A 22,102-nucleotide genomic window follows, 5' to 3' on the forward strand; every position below is an offset into this window, starting at 1 on the left:
TTTTTTTTAAAAAAAACCAGAGGATAACTTGTGGGCATTTATTATTTCCTACTCCCATATGTATCCTGGGAATTGAACTCGGATTTTCAGGTTTGGCAGTAAAGCACTGTACCTGCAAGGGATCTCAGCAAACTTATTTGTTCTTCCCTTTGTGGGTCTGATGTACAGGATAAATAAGTCTATAATAGGGCTGAGAATCCTTTCTTAAATTACTTTGCAATTAGATAACAATGGAAACCTACCCCTACCTACTACTGCAAAAAAATTATAATCATGCACACACACACACACACACACACATGTGGAGGGAATTAAATTACAGTCAACCTATAGTGGGACAATGATATATCTGTTGTACACCATAACGTTACAGATAAAAAGCTCAATTTCAAAAAATGCTTTCTTCTTTTGAAGTTGTTGGCCAGTAAAGCTCTATAAATACACAAATGGCACAGGCTATTGCCAATCCTATTGTCTATCTTTTAGAAACTGATAGTAAGACCCTATTGGATAAGAAGAATATCATCTGTCTAACCGTCTGTGCACCCTGCAAGATGCAATACCAGTTGATCTGGTAAGACCGGCCCACTGCTATTCTAGCAGTAAGAACACCATGCAAGGAACCAACCACATTCTGGTGGATGTAAGTCCCTTGCCACAGGATCAAAAACATACCTGGGAGCATTGTTGGACGGTGGTCATGGGTCCTAGGAGAGAGAGCCTACTAATATATATATATATATATATATATATATATATATATATATATATATATATATAAATTAAAAACAATCTTTTCTCATTTTACATGCCAAATCAAGTTTCCAATTCTTTCTTTTCTCCCTCTCCCCCCACCTTCTTCCCATCCCAGCCCCCATCCACTCCTCATAGAGGGCAAGGAGTCAACAAAGTCTAGCACATTGTTGTAAGGTAAGACCAAGGCCCTCTCCACTATATCTAAGCAAGCAAAGTATCCATCCAAAGAACTGAGTTCCAAAAAGCCAGAACAAAGCTGTGGGGATAAATCCTCATGTTACTGCCAGTGGCTCCACAGTCTGCCCTAGCCATACAAATGTCACCCACATTCACAGGGCCTAGTTTGGTCTTATTCTGCTTCTCTCGCTGCCAGGCCATAGTTGGTGGGCTCCCATTAGCTTAGGTAAACTGTTTCAGTAGGTATTTCCATCATGGTATTGATCTCTTTGCTCATATTCTCACTCCTCCCACTCTTCAACTGGGCCTTCGGAGTTCGGCCCATTGCTCTACTGTGGATCTCTGCATCTAAGAGCCTACTACTATTATTCTGCTAGATGTACACAGTATTAAACTGTCTCCTGATGACTTCTCATTCCCATGGATTAATTCATCTCACAACCCCATTCAGAAAATCTTTTATTTTTAGAAATTGATGATTAATAGAGACTCTCAACTAGCCAAGGTCATAGAACACATGTGTGGGCAATGTGCAGTTTTAAATGGAACATCTGTATCACAAGCCCTCCTCCAAAGGTTCAGAGACTACTACTATAGGAGAGGAAGAATATAATATTTAAATTTAGTGAGTGAATAAAATGAAACAGTGTTCTCTGGACACCACAGGGACAGCTGAACATATGAACTCAAGAGCTGTGCAATCTAAAGCCAGATAAAAGTACCAGCATAAAGAAGGGAGGTAGGCATAAAGTTCTGACCCTAGCTGAGGAGCTGTTGGCAACTGATAGTGGCTGGAGAAAGAGCCAATTTTCTTATGAGCTGTAATCCCTGAGAAATCAATCATTTTGCTGTGAAAGGACACAGCACCATGAATATATGGTTAGAATGAACTGGAATAGATGGGTACTAAAATATAGAAACAAAGTTAGATGGGTACTGGATGTGTATCTTGAAGGAATAGGAGGAGAGGGGGTAGACATGGGAGAAACTTATTGTATAGATTTTTCAATGAACAAATAATAGAAAGGAAATTCCCTTTCAGCTTGTTCCTCATCATAGCATCCCCTGTACTCCTTTTCTATTGAGAAGCAAACTGGGAGCAGAGACACTGGTTACTGAATGCCTGAGACAAACGGGGTGCATTCTAAATTTCAGACTGCTTGTCTTTCTTTCATCCTATCATCATAATGAATTTAATTTTTTTATGTAAATTTAACAGGTGGTGAAATTAAACTGTAGAAACTAAGCAAGCTGACACAAGTCAGGTAAGAACTAGATTGAGACATCATTTCCAGTCTGGTCCCCCTCCCAAATCTATTCTCTTTCTTTCTTTTTTTTTAATTTATTTATTTATTAAGGATTTCTGCCTCCTCCCCGCAACCGCCTCCCATTTCCCTCCCCCTCCCCCGATCAAGTCACCCTCCCTCATCTGCTCAAAGAGCAATCAGGGTTCCCTGACCTGTGGGAAGCCCAAGGACCGCCCACCTCTATCCAGGTCTCCTAAGGTGAGCATCCAAACTGCCTAGGCTCCCCCAAAGCCAGTACGTGCAGTAGGATCAAAAACCCACTGCGATTGTTCTTGAGTTCTCATTAGTCCTCATTGTCCTCTATGTTCAGCTAGTCCAGATTTATCCCATGCTTTTTCAGACCCAGGCCAGCTGGCCTTGGTGAGTTCCCGATAGAACATCCCCATTGTCTCAGTGTGTGGGTGCGCCCCTCGCGGTCCTGAGTTCCTTGCTCGTGCTCTGTCTCCTTCTGCTCCTGATTTGGACCTTGAGACTTCTGTCCCGGCTCCTCTGTCTCTGTCTCCTTTCATCGCCTGATGAAGGTTAATATTCATGAGGATGCCTATGTGTTTGTCTTTGGGTTCACCTTCTTACTTAGCTTCTCTAGGAACATGCATTATAAGCCCAATGACTTTAACCCACAAACCTTTGAGCACCTGATTTTCGATAAAGGAGCTAAAAGTATACAATGGAAAAAAGACAGCATTTTCAACAAATTGTGCTAGCAAAACTGGATGTCAATCTGTAAAAGAATGAAAATAGATCCATATTAATCACCATGCACAAAACTCAAGTCCAAATGGATTAAAGACCTCAATATCAGTCTGAACACACTGAACCAGATAGAAGAGGAAGTGGGAAGTACTCTACAGCACATGGGCACAGGAGACCACTTCCTACGTATAACCCCAGCAGCACAGACACTAAGGGCATCATTGAATAAATGGGACCTCCTGAGGCTGAGAAGCTTCTGTAAAGCAAAGGACACTGTCACTAAGACAAAAAGGCAACCCACTGACTGGGAGAAGATCTTCACCAACCCCGCAACTGACAAAGGTCTGATCTCCAAAATATATAAAGAAATCAAGAAACTAGACCGTAAAAGGCTAATCAATCCAATTATAAAATGCGGCACTGAGCTGAACAGAGAATTCTCAAAAGAAGAACTTCAAATGGCCAAAAGACACTTAAGGTCATGCTCAACTTCCCTAGTGATCAGGGAAATGCAAATCAAGACAACTTTAAGATACCATCTTACACCTGTCAGAATGGCTAAAATAAAAAACACCAATGATAGCCTTTGCTGGAGAGGTTGTGGAGAAAGGGGGACACTCACCCATTGCTGGTGGGAATGCAAACTTGTGCAACCACTCTGGAAAGCAGTGTTTCGGTTTCTCAGGAAATTCGGGATCAACCTACCCCTGGATCCAGCAATACCACTCTTGGGAATATACCCAAGAGAGGCCCTATCATACAACAAAAGTATATGCTCAACTATGTTCATGGCAGCATTGTTTGTAATAACCAGAACCTGGAAACAACCTAGATGCCCTTCAACGGAAGAATGGATGAAGAAAGTATGGAATATATACATATTAGAGTATTTCTCAGCAGTAAAAAACAAGGACTTCTTGAATTTTGCATACAAATGGATGGAAATAGAAAACACTATCCTGAGTGAGGTAAGCCAGACCCAAAAAGAGGAACATGGGATGTACTCACTCATATTTGGTTTCTAGCCAAATCTATTCTCTTTCTATGCAAACCTAAACTCAAAGAACTTAAGATAATCTAGTTAAGAAGACAATGCATGCACACAAAGGAATAACAGGGACTGGAGAATTAACTGGCTCAGCAGCAAATGCGCCCCAGTCTGACAGAGGACATGAGTGCTATACACCCACATAGGGTGGATCACCACAGCCTATAATTGACTGATGGGGGGTTTGTTAAATATAACCTCCAAGGGCACTCTAGTCATGTGTGCACAACAAACACACCCACCCACATGTGCGTGCTGCATGCACAAATAAATAAATAAAGGAGATAACATAACATGTGTGACATGACTGTCAGTCCTTGAGGAAAGACACAAAGTAAGACAGGGAAAACTTCTAATTTTTCACCTGAACACGAACATTGGAAAAGACAAGAAAAATTAAAAGACAGGAGGGAAGTTCCTAGATCCAGACATCCTGAGAAGAGCTTAGGTGGTATGAGTTCATTTTAATCATCAGGGGACAGAGACCTACTCACAGAGACAGATAGTGAATCAAGTCTACCGATGTGTGGGGAATGGAATGCTAGGAAAGGAACACGGTGAGGCAGCACTGATCTTATCAGCCTGACAAGCATGGCTGAATCCAACAGCAGTTCTGGAATTGATTTCACAGTGATGATCCTGAGTCATCAAAATAAGAGTTCCATTTTCTGTTCTGAATTCTGTGTTTAAGAAGGCAAGGAGGCATGTAATCCATTGGAAAAAGATTTCCATTTCAAATAGTTAAAATTTCTTTGAAAATATTTTCAGCGTTTAAAGGGATAAGTGATAGTTATCTGGAAAATTCACTTAGGTTGAACAGTATCTTCCCTTGAAGATTCTAGATTAGGCAGGCAGTGCGGTGTACTTAGTCAGGTGTCTCCCACCCATGCGTTACTGACATTTCTGTCTCTATTTTACCCCAGCCACTCTAAACCTGCAAACACTAGCCACTGGATACTAAACTTCATGATAGGATGCAATAACTCTACCTTGGACACCCGATACCCTTGTGGCCTTGAGGATGAATTAATGCTGGTGTTAATGAATGACTCCATATGGGCTGAGTGGCACATACCTTCCATCTCAACACTCAAGAAGAAAATATATGTAGATCTCTATGAGTCCAGGTCTAATCTGTTGTATATACAGTGTTCTGTGCCAGCCAGGGTAACATAGACTCTAGTATGTAAAACCGTCTCTGCATTTTATGAAAAGGAAAATGGAAAAGCCTAGCTGAATGTTACTATTACCCTCTCTGCCTCCTGGTCCTCTAGGAGATGAGCAGGCATTTGTTCCATGCTCCTGTTACCCTCGGCCATCCTTCTGTTACCACCATGCCTTCCCTGGCATGGTGGCCTTTAAACTATGAACAAAGGCAATCTCTCTTCTGGATACTTTGTTCAGTGTTACATCTCAACAGCAAGAGAGAAAACTAGATTCACACATAATAACCAAATCATTCATTCACCATAAAACAACAGAACTGGACGAACGTAAAAGGAGTTATCCATTGTGGGTTTTTTTTCTTCTGAAATGAAGCCTCAGGGCTAGGAACGTCTCCCTTGGTAAAATGATTTTCAAACATGCACAACAGCCCTAAACTTGAAGGCCAGTATTGCAGGGAAGAAAACAAACACACTTCTGTATTCTCGGCACTCCAGAGGTGAAAGCAGGTTGACCAAAAATTTAAGGTATTTTCAGCTACATAGCAAGTTAAACGGAAATGAATGCTACTTGATAAACCCCATTTTAATTGCTGCTTAATTCATTAAAATAAAAATTTCCTTTCATATCAACTAAAATCTCTCTTCTTCAAGCAACAGAAATTCTGAGAACACAGAGTAGTCTCTGCCTGTCTTGCTGGCCTTATTGCTCAGTGCTTACTCCTTAGATATCCATTATTTTAGACATAACTTTTGTGTGTAGGAACTGGGATATTTGATACCTCTGATGCCATTTTTCCTCTCCAACAATGTTCAATTATCATCCTTTCCATATCAAGCTCAATGCCCTGTCTTCAAATGCATTTCTGACAAAAATCTCTTCATCTCCACAGCTGATGAGGGTGGGTATTATTACTATGTCATTCTGAAGATGTAGAGATAAGTACAGACTCAACAGACCTCCCTCAATATCAAAGCCAAGATTTGTGATCTTCTTTGAGTCACATCTTCTCCTGAAGCAGAACGAACAAATATGTTGCAGTCATTTTCTTGTCAAATACCCCTCTCTTTGGATGTCTTAGCTAGTATTTTTATTGTCATAAAACACCATGATGAAAGAACTTGGGAAGGAAAGCTTAATGATTCTCAAGTGACACCCCATCACTGAGATAAGTCAGGGCAGGTACCAGGAAACATGAACTGAAGGTTTGCTCCCTCCTGGCGTTGTCAGGTTTATTTTTATTTATTGTTTTTTTTTATATATCCCAGGACTATGTACCCAGAGGTAGTACTACTCATAATTGGCTTGGCCCTACCACATCACTCACTAAGAGAATTATCATTTGAAGACATTTTTTTAAATTGAGATATGCACTTTTTCAACAACCCTAGCTTGTGCCAGGAAAAACATAGAGTATTGCCATGTGGGTTTCAGAGTACCATAAAGAAGGGCAGAACCTTACCTGGTGTGTTAAGAAGGCGAGATCTCCTGCAGTGATATACCACCTCCTGTTCACAGTGCTCTGAGCCATCAATAAGAGCCTCCAGCTGCTCCATACTGGCACCATAGTTTAAGGTCATGGAATAGGGCTTCTCAGGGTTGGAACCCTGTACCCGAGTCAGCTCTGTGCTGTTGTGCTGAACTGTCATCCAGATCTTGTCCTCTGCATAGACAACAATGTGAAGCAGGAGAAGTAAGAATGGAAGTTCAGAGAAAAGGACAGAAACAGTGGGTTACTCAAGGTACGATGAAATCTCCCCTGAAGCCTCTATACAGACAATGGTATCAAGGCATTCTATACTTTAAAGAAAGAGCCAAGAATTTTGGTTCTTATAGGGCTCTACCTCAAGTTAATATGGGGGCAAATAGTATTAGGGGTTATGTTTATGAGTCTTTATTCCACGGGCTTTATACTATATATTTAATGCAAATTATTCATTTAAAATTGGCCAATACATTCTCTCTCCTTATCCCTGGGGAGCCTGTTCAAAGACATTCTAAAGTATATCAAAGTCTACAGGTGCTCAGCTTTCTCACAGAAAATAGCATAGTCATATACCTACCATATCTCTAAATCATCCCAATGTTGCTTTTGATACCTAATAAAAGATAAATGCTATGTAATCAGTAGTTATACTACATTGTATAGGAAATTTTGATAGGGACAAAATATCTATGTAAGTTCAGAATAAACACGATATCAGGGATAATTTCTTAAAGAAAAATTAAATAGGTTGAAAACAACAACAACTATATATCATAAGCATACTTAAAACGACCCATCATTATCAGAGATGAAACAATGCTGTGTAGGCATAAGGACCTGAAAATTAAGCCTTGAAGTGACATTTTAAAAACCACTGGGGATAGTGACACAAGCTTGTAATTATAGTGCTGGTCGTGGACAGAGAGAAGATGACCCCTTGTTCTTATTGACTAGACAGCCTAGCCTCCTTAGAGAGCCCCAGGCCAATGAGAGTTTTTCTTAGGAACAAAAACAGGTTGGGAAAATGGCTCAGTTAAGAGAGTATACTGCTTTTACAGAAAACCCACATTAGTAATCTACAACTATCTCTGATGCATCTTAGGAGGGTCCAGTGCTCTCTTCTGGTTTCCACAGGCGTTTGCACCCACATGCACAGCTACCAGCCCCACTCCAAGCATAAATACACACATTCTTTTAATCTCCAATGGAAAAATCAGATGACTAACATCTATGGGATGACACCTGAGGTTCCCCCTGGCTTCTGAATATGTACAAACACACACATACATACACAAACATGTATGATGACTGTTCTTGGTTGTCAACTTGATTCCATTTAAAATTAAGTAAAACCCAAGTATTTAGGAACATCTGTGAGGAATTTTCTAGATTGAATCGTTTGAAGTGGGAATCTTTTGATGTGGGATGATCCATCTTTAATCTGAGCCACGGATTCTGGTGGCAGCCTATATAAGGTGCATGGAGATAAGAGAGCTTTTGCTTTTTACCTGCCTGGCCTCACTTCTGCTGGAAAGTCCATTTACTGGCATGAGAGTTAACTTCTTCAGGATTCTAGCGTTTACTAAAAAAACAATTGAGACATCCAGCCTCATGGACTGAACAGCTTCTGTATTCTTGGACTTTCTACTGGTCAACAGTCATTGCTGGATTAGCTAGACCACAGCCTGTAAGATGCTCTAATAAATTCCATATACATATGCCACCTTTCTGTTCCCTTGGAGAACCCTGGCAAAAACAACATTCATATGCACATATATAAAAAGTTATCTTGATTTTTTTTTTATTGAAAATGTGCAGAGACGTGGCATTCTTTCACTAAGAATGAAAAAACAAGGTAAGGAGGAATGAAAGTTAGTGGGAAGGGAGGAATATGGTTTTAAAGACAGAGAGCTCTGTTCTTGAAAGCCATTTTTGCCAGTATGAAACTTAGGGCACTTCCCTTCGCTAAACTTGGGGTTTTAATCAACGACAGCATATGAGAATGAAACCAGGGCATCAGTGGCCAGTACACAGGCTGACAGCAGGGCTGCTAATGTGCAGAAAAGCTGTCAAAGCAGTTCCGACAGTCTACCTGCCATACAGAGGTCCCATGTTCCATTCCAGCCCCCACGTTAGATGGCTCATAAACACCTCTATTGCTCCAGTTCCAGGGGATACAATGCTCCTCTCTCCACTCTGAGGAAACTCTACTCACAAGTGAACATACACACTCACACATAGACACACAGGGACAGAAAGAAAAATAAATAAATCTTAAAGTTGCAGGGACTATGTGGAATGTCTGTAGGATATTGTTGTGCTAACTTGGGTGGAAGCACTTACTGCATCTTGGCATGGCAATTAATTCTGAACATCCTCACATCAAAGCAGAGGAGGAAACAGGAAGACTTGTAAAGCATTTTCCATCTGAGAATCTTACCCACATAATTGCAACACTATTCTTCATAGATTCAAAGGGCAGAAAAGGAACTGAGCAGAGCAATCATGTGGTTTCTTCCCTCTTCCACCCTCTTAGTATTACAAATGGGGAAACAAAGGCCCATAAAGAAAAGCAATAACCCACAGCATTTCTACTAGAGTACACTGACAGGAAAGCATGTTGAAGGCAACTGTTATTATAAGATTAGAGCCATTGGTGTGGTTTCACTAAAAATAAATAAAAGGGGAAAGACCTCGCTGTGCGGCCATCCTGTGCTAATTCTTTCCACCAATTCTTTCTGCCATCTGGGAAAAGTTATTTCATCTCCTCACACCTCAGTCTCAGTATATTAGAAGACAAAAGAAATGATTTGGTTTTAACTGTTTCCTTAGTAATAGCCAGTATACCATGCACTTGCATTATGCTGAGTGACAGTGAATCATCCTAGGAACAGTTTTCCAAACCAGCTAATTGATAAGCATAGTATCTCCATAAAGACATGTGCTTTGTGTTTTGAAATAGGACTGTATTCTTCTGTAAATTCTAGTGAAAAAAAACTAATTATATTGAATCTTTACTCCTAAAATAAAAATAACATAAACCCATAGTGCTACGGAAGTTACCCGGATGCCCATTTTGTTAACAGATTCACCTGAAACTCCAAAAATGATTTTAATGTCTGATTTTATTATAGTTTGTATTACTGAGATGAAACACTGCTACCAAAAAGCAAGTTGTGGATAAAAGGGTTTGCTTTGTTTATACTTCCGAATCACTGTTCACCATCAATGGAAGTCAGGTCAGGAACTCAAACGAGGCAGGGACCTGGAGGCAGAAGATGATTTGAGGCCATGGAGGAGTGCTACTTAATGACTTGGCTCCATATGTCTTCCTCAGCCTGCTTTGTTATAGAATCCAGGACCAAAAACCCAGGGTTGATAACACTCATAATGAGCACGGTCCTTTCCCATCAATCACTAATTAAGAAATTGCCCTACAGGCTTACTTATAGACCAGTCTTACGGAGATCTTTTCTCAAATCTCTCCTCTGATCAGAGGCACTCTCTTCTGATGACTCTAGCATGTGTCAAGTTGACATGAAACTATCCAGTACAATGACAATATACACAAAAATGATAAAGATAGCAAAAAGATATTATTCAATGAAAAGATGCTATAGAATGAAAAATAAAAATGGACAGCTTTGAAATGGACATAATATTTATAAGAAGGTTGATGTTTATTTCTAAGGTATATTAATGTAGCCCCAAAGCTTCTTTCCCCATGCTAGGTAATATTTCAGACATTATGGAATAATTTTAAAGATATGACAGGTATAATAAAACATCAAAGAATGAAGACCATGGAGAGAAATGATTACTCGAAAACTATAGTGCTTTGGCTAGTTTTGTTACAAAGACTTCCTAACAATTACTCATTCTCACTTCTATCTATCTATCTATCTATCTATCTATCTATCTATCTATCTATCTATCTTATATTTAGCAATGTTTTATAATTTATCTACTATCTACCAATTGTCAGTGATCTATTATTGATCTGTATGTCTAATATCATTCATTCATCTTTTTGTCTGTTATCTATCTATCTATCATCTATCTATCTATCTATCTATCTATCTATCTATCTATCTATCTATCTATCTATCTATCACCTACCTATCAACCTATCATCTATCAGCACTTAACTTGTCTCCATTTTCCATGTTTCCAACCTGGTTATAAAAGTAGTCCAAATATCATCACTCAATCATTGGTTTGACATTTCTTTCTATATTAGATGTACATTTTCAACTTTACGTATTTATGTGACTGTTTATTCATTTAATTACTTTAGTGCAATCATGTTCTGTCTTTGGCCAAAATGGAGATGGAAGCTGTATCAGAGTTGAATGTTCATTTTAAATATGCTCATTTTGCCAATTCTGCCTCCAGATCTTGAATGGGAAGTAAATTTGAAATATTTAAATTTGATACTTGACACTTTTGGGTATGTATATGTATAGGGGATAAAAAAGAACTATTCATGGCTCCACATTGCTCCCCATAACGTAGTTAATAGGCATCACAAGTTTAGCTTTAAGCATAGTGTTAGGATAAAGATTGGAGATGAGGACATATAACCCATACTCACACCTGGTTTTCCTTGTGGGATACTCACATCACAAGATTCACTCTAAGTAGCCTTGTGCACATACAAACAAGGTGACATTGTTACCTAGGTTGACTCCTCCATGGACTACCCCATTATTTTAATTAATTAAAATGGACCTGTGAAGCTGATGGGGCAGTGAAACTTCTTGTGTGGATTTTGGAGTCAGAGTTTTGGTGTACGTGTGTGATACCAAATAGTTATTGTCAACATGACAGAAACCACAATCATCTATGAGATAAACTGGGCATATCTCTGCTGAAATTTCTAGATTAGACTAGTTGAGGAAGAAAAGCCCATTTTAAAGGAAGCAGCAATATTCCATAGGTTTGAATCCTGGACTTCACAAAAAGGAGGAGGTTAGCTGAGCACCAGCATTCATCCCTATCTTTCTGCTTCCCTACCTCAGAAGCAGTGTTACCAGAAGTCTCAATGATGGAGGAAGGTCATTGGTTAAATTAAAAGAAGCTGCTTGGCTCTCATTGGTTAGGAGATAGGTGGGAGGAGTAAATAGAACAAAACGCTGGGAGGAAGAGGAAGTGAGGTCAGACTCCGCAGCTCTCCTCTCCGGAGCAGACGCAGGAGAGACGCCATGCTACCTGCTCCAGGGAAGACGCATGCTATGAAGCTCCGACCCAGGATGGACTTAGGCTAGAATCTTCCCGGTAAGACCGGTGCTATACAGATGATAAGAAATGGGCTAGTCCAGGTGCGAGAGTTAGCCTAGAAGATGCTAGGTAGAAATGAGCCAAGCAGTGTTTAAATGAATACAGTGTCCGTGTAATTATTTCAGGGCATAAGCTAGCCGGGCAGGCGGCTGGGGTGTTGGGGACACAGCCCCGCCGCTCCTTATTACTACAAATGGCACCCCACGTGATGGACTAAACCCACTTAAAAAACCTGAGAAGGCTTAAAAATAATGGAGAGAGAGTTTAACACAGATTTTTGCTGTTTGTTCGTGGCATGCCATAGAGAGATTTCCTGATTCAGCAACAGCAGCAGAAAAAAAGCTGTGTTTTCTTAAAGCGCTGCTTCCTGGGGCTGTGCCACCAGTGCAAACTCTGGCTTTATGTTTGTGTTCCCACTTGGATTGGAAGGAGAGTGCTCTGAGACCTTGACGATGACTCAGAGCTCCCCGCCTGCTCCTGGGAAGAAGGCAGAATCAGGCTTAGGCAGGCGGAAGAGCATGGCAGATTCCTGCCGCCATACAGAGACGTGTTTTCAGACTGCACAGTGCTCTGCGTGTCAGATTTGGATGTAACTTGGATGAAAAGAATTTCTGTGCTGCGTGCTCAGTCTCAGAATTAAAGTGCTGAGTGCCATTCCTACCTGGCGGCCCCAGAGCTAGCACAAAATGGTACGTCCTCCATTTTGAAATTTTCCTGACTCAGCTTCAGCTGCAAATCCCTACAGCTCATTAAGAGGTCCTGCCACAAAACACTTAAACAGTGTTGACGAAAAGCTGAACGCATGCTTTTCGGTTTTCAGCCGTAGCAGGAAAAAAGCTGCACGTTTAAAAATGCCGGCTTTCTGGGCCATCCTGCCAGGGCAAACTCTGACTGTTTGAGGCAGGAGGGCCGGCTACAGAGAGAGGACTTGAGTGTTGTCTGTTGTAGCTCGCTGGCTGGCAGGGACCTTGAAATGCTATAAACATGGCTGCAGCCTGTATATCCGCCATGAGGCTGGAAAGCAAAGGAATGGACTGGATCCAGCCGTCAAAGCCACGCCTTTAGTCCTACTGAGATTGCTTGGTAAATTAAAGACTCATGTGGTCAAAAAACAGAGATATACAGTAAAGAGAGATTCAAAGACAATGAAAATTTCTGAATGGTTTAAAGTGTGTTAAAAATATATGCAGACTAAAAGTTAAAATTCTTAAAGTAAACCTCTATGACTTCAAGGTGTGGTAGTACACGCCTTTAATCCCAATGCCTGGGAGGCAGAGACAGGCGGATCTCTGAGAGTTCAAAGACAGCCTGGCCTACAGAGTTATTCCAGGTCAAAGATGTACGCTCAAAAAGTTAACCTAGGAATGTCACAGCTTAGATTCTTAAGCGCCTAGTGATTTAAAGGCGCAAATCAAAAGTGCTCCTGGATAGTAAAAAATTGCAGATTCACAATAGGACAGATTCAGACCACTAAATGAGTCACACTTTTGGATGAATGCACGTTGGCTTGGGAGAGAGAAGAAAAAGAATATAGAGAATAAAGTTAATGGTTTAAAAAGAAAAAAGTAAAAGTAAAGTCTTTAAAGAGACAGAGTACAGATAGTTATAGATATAAATAAAAATAAGCTGTGTAAAGATGGAAAATTCACAGAGAGTCTGCATTATGTACATTGTGTTTTCTTTAAAATTTTTGACTGTGAAGGAGCTAAGTACAGAGAGACATTTCATTATATGGGCTGCCAAGCTAAACCAGAATGGATATAAGGGTATTATGATTTCAGAATTTGGATCTAAGGATATGATACTTTGGAAAAGAGATTCTTCTTTTGTTTTCACAGAGGATGAGACTCTATGGATTTCTTCTATTCCGATTTGGTATGATAGACCACGCCCTCCTGAAGGGTTGCTGTGAACATCTTCAGAAAATTGCTTTGCTCAACTGCCAACTGAGATGAAACTAGCACACAGGTTATACCATGAAAGACCTAATTAACGACGCCCCCATTCAGCAGGAAGCAGTTTGGAGAGAAAAAACTGCGCCCATGTTCCCAAATATAGTTTATAAATGTTCTTTTACATTTAAAGGGGGATATGATATAGACATGAATAATTTGCATTAGTATAGATTTTGCTTTATTGATAGAGATTTACGGTCAATTTTGTTATATGTATAAATGTTTCTGATGTAACTTTTACTTGATAACTGTTTTGTTATATGTAATTTTGCTATGTTAAAGTTAAAGCCTTTTTTTTTTTTTGTTTAAACCGAAAAAGGGGAAATGATGGAGGAAGGTCATTGGTTAAATTAAAAGAAGCTGCTTGGCTCTCATTGGTTAGGAGAAAGGTGGGAGGAGTAAACAGAACAAAACGCTGGGAGGAAGAGGAAGTGAGGTCAGACTCCGCAGCTCTCATCTCCGGAGCAGACGCAGGAGAGACGCCATGCTACCTGCTCCAGGGAAGACGCATGCTATGAAGCTCCGACCCAGGATGGACTTAGGCTAGAATCTTCCCGGTAAGACCGGTGCTATACAGATGATAAGAAATGGGCTAGTCCAGGTGCGAGAGTTAGCCTAGAAGATGCTAGGTAGAAATGAGCCAAGCAGTGTTTAAATGAATACAGTGTCCGTGTAATTATTTCGGGGCATAAGCTAGCCGGGCAGGCGGCTGGGGTGTTGGGGACACAGCCCCGCCGCTCCTTATTACTACATCTCAAGCCCTCTCTTCCTGCTCTCCTACTACAGATGCAATGTGACCAGGTGTCTCAAGAGAGGTCTCCCTGCTTCCCTACTACAAATGCACCATGAGCAGCAGTCTTAAGCCCCAATGCCATGCATTCCCCATGATGGATTATATCTTTTTCCATTGTCAGTCAAACATATGTTTCTTTCCTAAAGTTGCTTTGGTTAAACATATCATTTACTATAGAAGCATGTAAGTGATTAAAACGGCATGTCTGTTCAATACTTTCTATGAAAGGGCCCTGGACAAATCATTACAACTATAAAGCCATTTCAACAGCGATATCTCATGATATTACTAGCATTAATATTACTCTTTGCCCCCATGATAGTGTCATTATATTTTGAAGTTATGTATTACCAGTGCATATAACATGCTGCATGACAATCAAATGAGTGCCTAATATTTATGTTACAGGCATGTACAATTGCTGCTAATAGGCTGCATGCCTTCCAGGGTAATTGTCAATAAAACCCATCACAGTGGTAAGAGGTTGGGCACTCCCACATTAGAACGTTCTACAACATCAGAAAGTGAACCAGAATGTCATTCCTTAGAGTTGGGGGTGCAAAGATCATTCTTCAAATGAGCTTACAAGGCATGAAAGATTGATTATAACATCATTGCTGCTATGCAGGACCAATTATTCCCACCTTCCCCAGTGTTAATCATACTGTAATAACCTCATATATCTTTATTTTCTCTCCTTTGATTATCTTGAAATTCCTCAAGAGAATTTGTACTTTACAATTTGCTAACATTTTGCTGCTTCTACTTGTTTTATCCAGTTGAGTTTCTTCTACTACTTTGACTGTCCAGTGTTGCACAATCACATTATTCAAGACAGAGCTTCATCATTACCACTCTTCTAAGGTGAGTCTGTATGGACTTACCGAGGCCATGACTTTGTCTAATTGAGGTGTACAATGGGTATATATCATAGTATGTGCTTGTAATCTAAAAACTTGGGTGTGTTGGATTCCTGGAGATTACCGGCCTGGAAATTTAGCAAATGTGGTGAGTTCCAGGATGTGGAAAAAGAAAAAGGTGAGGAATGACACCTAAAATTGTTCTGTGGCTTCTACGTGTATGCATACATTTGAATACATATATTTACCTAGACAGTCATAACCATGCACTTATATACAAAAGAAAAATAAAGCAATAGTCTTATAGTTAAACCATTTAAGTATTAACTTGTATAAGACACTATTCAGCCTAATGACATGGTATGAGAAATAAGGATCCCCGTGTCTTGGTCCACACCAGGGATTCAACTATTTTTATGTATATAGTGTTTACAAATTATGCCCTTCAAGCAATCTGCATGATGAGCTTCTAAAGTATCATTCACAGTTGTCACCATATAGAATTATGTGAACCAGAAAAGCATTGAACTGTTTTCCCACAGAGTTATGAAATTTTCTAGGATATACACAATATTATGCCTTTGTGTCCAGGGTATTATGAGTAATTGGATGCCAAGGATACTCATGACAAAATGCATTTTCCAACTTTTCTAAAAGTTGAGGAGAAAATTGTTGTGGTTGTTTGAGTGGGAATGGCCCCCGTAGGCTTATTTGTTAGAATACTTGGTCCTCAGTTGGTAGAATACTTTGGGAAGGATTAGAAGGTATGGATTTGGTGAAGGAGGTGTGTCACAGGGGTGGGCTATGAGGTGTCAAAATTTCCCACCATGCCCAGTGAACTACCTGTTTACTGCGGGCAGTTTTGAGATGTGAAATCTCAGCTGTTTCTTTGCCATGGTTTTGCCATGGTTTTGGACTCTAAACCTCAAAAACTGTTAAGTCCAATCAAATGCTTTATTTTGTAAATTGCCTTGATCATGTGTTTTTATTACAGCAACAGAAAAGTAACTGACAGAGAAAGAAATCAGAACCAGGAAGTGGGCTGTTGTTCTGACAGGGTTGGCTGTGATTATTATTTTTTTTTAGAAATGTGGAGAAAGTGGATACTACAGAATGTAAGGTTGGAGTTAAGGCTTAAGGGCAGAAACTCATACATAGAGCCAACTCAGACTAGAAGTTCTCCCTAACAACTTTCATGGCTCTTGATGTGTTTTCAACAATGAAACCAGTAAGCCATTCTGCCAATGCTATTCCAGGGTTATTTGAAAGGTTACTGGAATAAAAGGAGGACTGAATAACAAGAGAGACTCGAGAAGCTAAACATCCTTAAAGACTAAAAAATACATTTTTGTTTTCCACTATGTTGTCTATATGAATGTTTGCATGTATATTTTCATGAATATGGAATTATGTATGAGCAGGGGTCCAAGTGCCCATGTGTGTTTTGCATATGGAGGCCTAAGCTTGATGTTGGGAATCATTATTTTTATTCTTTTTTCCATTTTTAATTGCTATTATTGCTTTTTAAATAATACCATTCAATATTTCCACTTCCTTTACTCCTCCCATTTCCCGCCCACTCCCCTACTCACCCTCCCTTCTTCCCCTCCAATCCTAAGAGAAGTCAGGGTGCACTGCCCTGTGGGAAGTCCAAGGCTCTCCCCCTCCTTAATCACTCTTTCAACTTATTCATTAAGTCAAAGTTTTCTCAATCAAACCCAGAGCTTTCTATCTGTCTACTATTGGTAGTCAAAATGCTCTGGGGGACTCTTGCTCCTTTCCCAATATGGAAATATGGGTGAGCCACCATTCTCACCTGTCATTTACATGTGTTCTGTGTTGGAGCCCAGGAATATGGATTCATTCTACCTTGATCAAAGGTCAGAGAGTTTAGGCCTATTCTTTAAGGTTACAACAGGAGATTTGACTCTGTAGGGTGTGGCTGCATACAGAACGCTTGGCCTAGGCTGTGAGTGCTGCATGTCCTGCCTAAACAACATAATACTTTACTCAAGATGCTTCAGGTATAAAAGAGGTGATTGCTTTGTTTGCTTTTTGTAACTTGACAAAGAAGTCTTTTGCCCCCCCTTTTGTAATGGGGTATATAAAGCATATAAAAAATAAATACGGATAGATTCAGTATTCACTGAGATGCCCTCCTGACTCTACTCTGTGTCTCTGTCTATTTCTTTTGAATCTCTGTTTCATCTGTCCAATACTTCTAATCCATATGGCCCTGTCTTGGAATGTACAAACATATCGAGACTAGACCCCAACAGATGGATCTTCAACATGGGGCTAGTAACAGTTCTGGGGATACGAACTCCATTCTTCAAGTTTACGTGGCAAGAATTTCAGGTATTGAGTTATTCCCCCAGTAAATTGGTATACTTTTTTAATTTTGATTATTACTGTTTTATATATATATATATATATATATATATATATATATATATATATAATTTATAAATACAACTTGACGAGTTTTTTAGTGCAGCAATAACATTTTAATGAAAAATATTGAATGAACAAACTGAAGAAATCAGAGAGGAACATTTTTAAATCTTTGAAACAACTGAAAATGGTAGTACAATCTATCAGATCTTCTGAAACATAGCTAAGGCAGTCAGTCCTTAGAGAAAATTACAGAGTGATAAGTTCTAGTATTAGGAAATCAGATCTAAAGTAAACAACCTAATGATGCATCTTTACTCTTTAGAAAAACAAGAAGCCAATTGCAAATCCAGTGTGAAGCAAGAAATAATAAATGTTATGGTGGAAATCAATGAAATAGAGACTACAAGAAAGTGCAAATCATTAATCAATAATAGTTGGGTCTTTAAAACGTTAATAGTTTTGACAAACTTAACCAAACACAGAGGGATAAGACCCAAATAATTAATAAAAATCAGAGATGAAAAGATAATGTTAGCACAGACTAATCCAGATCATTTTACTATTATAAACAAATCCAGGAACCTATGCTGTAGGACCCACTTTCTCATCAACCTTTATAATGGGAAGGATGACAGTCAGCGTAAAGCAATTTCTACCTCCTTTGAAAGCCATAAAGGTCTACCAAGAGATGTTATTTCTCCCAAGAGTATCAACCCAGCTGCTTAGGGAGGAATGATTCCCTGCCTGCTGTACCTACCACAGCCAGCTGCTTTCAGAACAGGCTGCTCTTTTTGATAGGAGCATGCATTATCAGTTCCAGGCCACCACACTCCTTGCATTAGCTGTGATGTACACAGTATCGCATCCATCATCACTCTTCTACCTGCCTGTGCCGGCCACATTTACGACTTCCAGACAACCTACTTGACTGAGATTTATCCTCTCGCTTCACTCTAGCCTTTACTTTTTAGGTGCCTTTTTGGAGAGTTATTTTTCTGTTCCCCTTGCTTTAAAGTAGATGGCATGATCAAAGAGACCTAGGAAATCTGTTTTATGGTGTAACAAGGTGGTGGATTAGATTCCACATATACTGAATCATATTTGGTAGCTGTGTGATAAAGGAAAAAAGGTTATGTGTCTAGGATGTACAGAGCTGTCTGGTAGTGACACACACAAGGCTAGCACGAGGATTCCTAGTGTAACAAAACTGTGGACCCTGAGCTCTAGAGTGTATAGCTGGGGGCTGAGGTTTAACTCAGCAGTATGCTTACCTCTCATGAATGAAGATAAGGGTATGATCCCCAGCCACATATAAACTAGATCTGGTGGTACATCCTTTTGATTTCTGCACTTTAAATAGAAGCCAGGAGAATCAGGCATTCAATTATCCTCAGCTACACAGTGCATTGAAGACCAGCCTGGGTACATGAGACCCTGTTTAGGAATCTTTATAGTGATTGGCTCAAGGGAAAAGAATTTTTACATTGCTTTCTCATTGAGGTATATATTTGAGAAAGTAAACATGGAGGCTAGATGATTCAGGTCCAGGACCAGCCATTTTTCCTATTGATCATTCCTGTTTTATCTTTGTGGCATGAAGAGAGAGTTTTCAAGTCAAATTACACATTATAAGTTGAGAAGAGAGCAGTGATGCTGTGTGTGGTTCTTTCAGTGGTCTTACAAGTCTCTGCTTTCTTTCTTGAGAACCTTGTCATGGTCTCTTGTCACCTAGGCTGATCATGAACTATTCTTTTTTAAAGTAGTTCTCTTTAGGAGGTTGGAGGAATGATGACTCAGTAGTTAAGAGCACTTGCTACTCTTGCAGAAGATCCAAGTATAATTGTAACCCTTTGAAACTCAAGTTCCATGAAATATGAAAGCCTCTTCTGGTTTCTATGAGCACCAGGAATACACATGATATTTGTACACAAAAACAAACAAATGCTTATACTCACAACATAAAAATAAATATATCATGATATGTGTGTGCACATCTGTGAGATAGGAAGTATCTAGGCACTCACATGCCACAATGCACTTAGGAAGGTCAAAGGACAACTTGTAGGACTTGGTTCTTTTCCTCTACCTTGTAGGTCCCTGAGACTGAACTTAGGTCATCAAGCTTAGCAGTTACTCACTGAACTAACTTGTTGGTCTTTGAACTTCTTATGTGGCCAAAAATAAACTTGAATTTCTGATATTCCTGTCTCCACCTCTCCCATGCACGTCATAGACATAGCCTACCACTGCTTTCTTTATACAATACTGAAAGTACTACCAGGAGATTCCTGTAAGCAGAGTAAGCACTCTACCAATGGAGTGATGTCTTAGAAGTATCAGTGAAGTATTGGAAGACTTTTGTGGCAGACTTTATCTAGGTGCAGTGTGGAGATGAAACTGGAAATTTACCTATGTTTCACTTTATTTCCAACTTGTGTCATTTTCACTATAGAATGATAGTAATATTGAGCCTTGATCTTCCACAACCTCAGTTTTCCATAATTAAAAATGAGAAATAATACCTCCTCTATACTTCACCATGTGTATTAAAGGTGGTAAACTCTCTAAACTTATAACCCAAAGCCCTTAATCTTCCATTTGAAGATATCACACCACGGGACTTCCTGAGATTCAATCAAATGCAAAGGTCTTGTCTTCAATTTCAGAAATTGTAGTAAAGAGCGCCATTTACATTTGCTTTTATAAGACCAACAGATGATTGTTTCTCTCTGTCTCTATCTCTGTTTTCTCTCTTTCTCTGTGTCTTTCTGTGAGCTGTATACATGTATATGTACGTAAGTATGTGTATGTATAGTTGTGTGGGTTCACATGGTTGTTGGCAACAGGTGGCATTTTTAATTGTTCTATCAGGCTTCTCACTGTTGCGGTAATTCACCAATTATGTTATCCCACCTAAAAAATTTTCCTAGTAATCCTATGTATTTGATTCCTGAGTACTGGAATTACTGATGGGCCACTGCAACTGCTAAGGTTTTTCATGTAGGTTGTGGAAATCTAAACTCTGGTCTTCATACCTACATGATAAGATTCTCCTCTATACAAACATCTCCCAGCCTGCAGACAGCTATTTGTAAAAGGAAAACTGTCTGCCTATTCTGCTTGTGCTGTTTCTGAAGGAACTTGGAAAAGGAAAGCTCAGAGACAGTAGAATTTTAACTCACTTTTCAGTTGATACTCATACTCCCAAGCCTGTCACAACGTAAATGGCATTGTCTCTGTTACATGACATCCTATGTGGGAAGACTTTTCTAACTCCTCCAGGTTTCATTCATATTAATTAAAATAAAAGCAATGGCTCTATCTATTCTTTCTGTAAAGCTACATATGTTACATTTGATAAGAATGGCTCATAAACTTCTGTATAATATCTCGCTGTCTTGTAACTTTTCTACTGCTATAATAAAATATTTCGAAAAATGTAAATTAAAGAAGGAAGAGTTTCTTTTGTCTCACAATTCAAGGTTCCAATATAGCACAGCAATGAAAACATGGTAGCAGGAGAGTGAAGTATTAGAAAGCAGAGAGATGAATGTTTTTGCTTGTCTCATTTTCTCCTTTTATACAGCCCAGTATCCAAACCCAGTGAATGATGACACCAACAGTGGATGAGCCTTCTCACCTTAGTTAAATGACTCAAGATAACTACCCATAGCTATATCCAGAGACTAACCTAAAGCTAACCATTCCTCGACTAGTGTGACTGGAGCCTTGTCTCAGATTATTCTACACCCTGTCAAGGTGACAACTATCTCCCCTCCACCACCCAAGCAAATATACATGCGTTATTCAGCTGAGAGATCCTCACCCTTTTCTGAATTTTGCTGATTTCAGTAATAGATCTTAAAATGAGTGAGAGTGTGACATTTGATTTAAAATAAGGTTTTTGCTTATAGTCTACATAGTTGCTGTACTACATGAGAAAAAGTTAAGCGTCTATCAGTAGATGCCTGACACAGTGAGGTACAATAAAGCTCCGGTAAATAATGTATGTGGCATTTAAGCTGATCTAAACTGATTTCTATTGTACACTGTCAAGTGACAAATGCAAGTATAGATGCAGAAAAGAGGATGCTACTTACTATGCTATAATAAGTGAGAAAAATGAATACAAACAATAAGGACAAAGTAGCATGAATGGATATCTAGAAGAGATGGATAAGATAGG

The 22,102-nt window shown here is 39.5% G+C and overlaps 1 protein-coding gene across 2 annotated transcripts in view; it reads right to left on the reverse strand.

The window, feature by feature from the left end:
• Cntnap5 (contactin associated protein family member 5) overlaps window positions 1-22,102 on the reverse strand; it is a 964,156-nt gene that overhangs the window by 278,931 nt on the left and 663,123 nt on the right. For both annotated transcript variants that reach the window (XM_075987656.1, XM_075987657.1), the window contains exon 13: window positions 6,608-6,808. In XM_075987656.1, the coding sequence (XP_075843771.1) occupies window positions 6,608-6,808 (201 nt within the window). The remainder of the gene's footprint in view (window positions 1-6,607; window positions 6,809-22,102) is intronic.

Source organism: Microtus pennsylvanicus, chromosome 10 (assembly GCF_037038515.1).
Source record: "Microtus pennsylvanicus isolate mMicPen1 chromosome 10, mMicPen1.hap1, whole genome shotgun sequence".
Classification (NCBI taxonomy): domain Eukaryota; kingdom Metazoa; phylum Chordata; class Mammalia; order Rodentia; family Cricetidae; genus Microtus; species Microtus pennsylvanicus.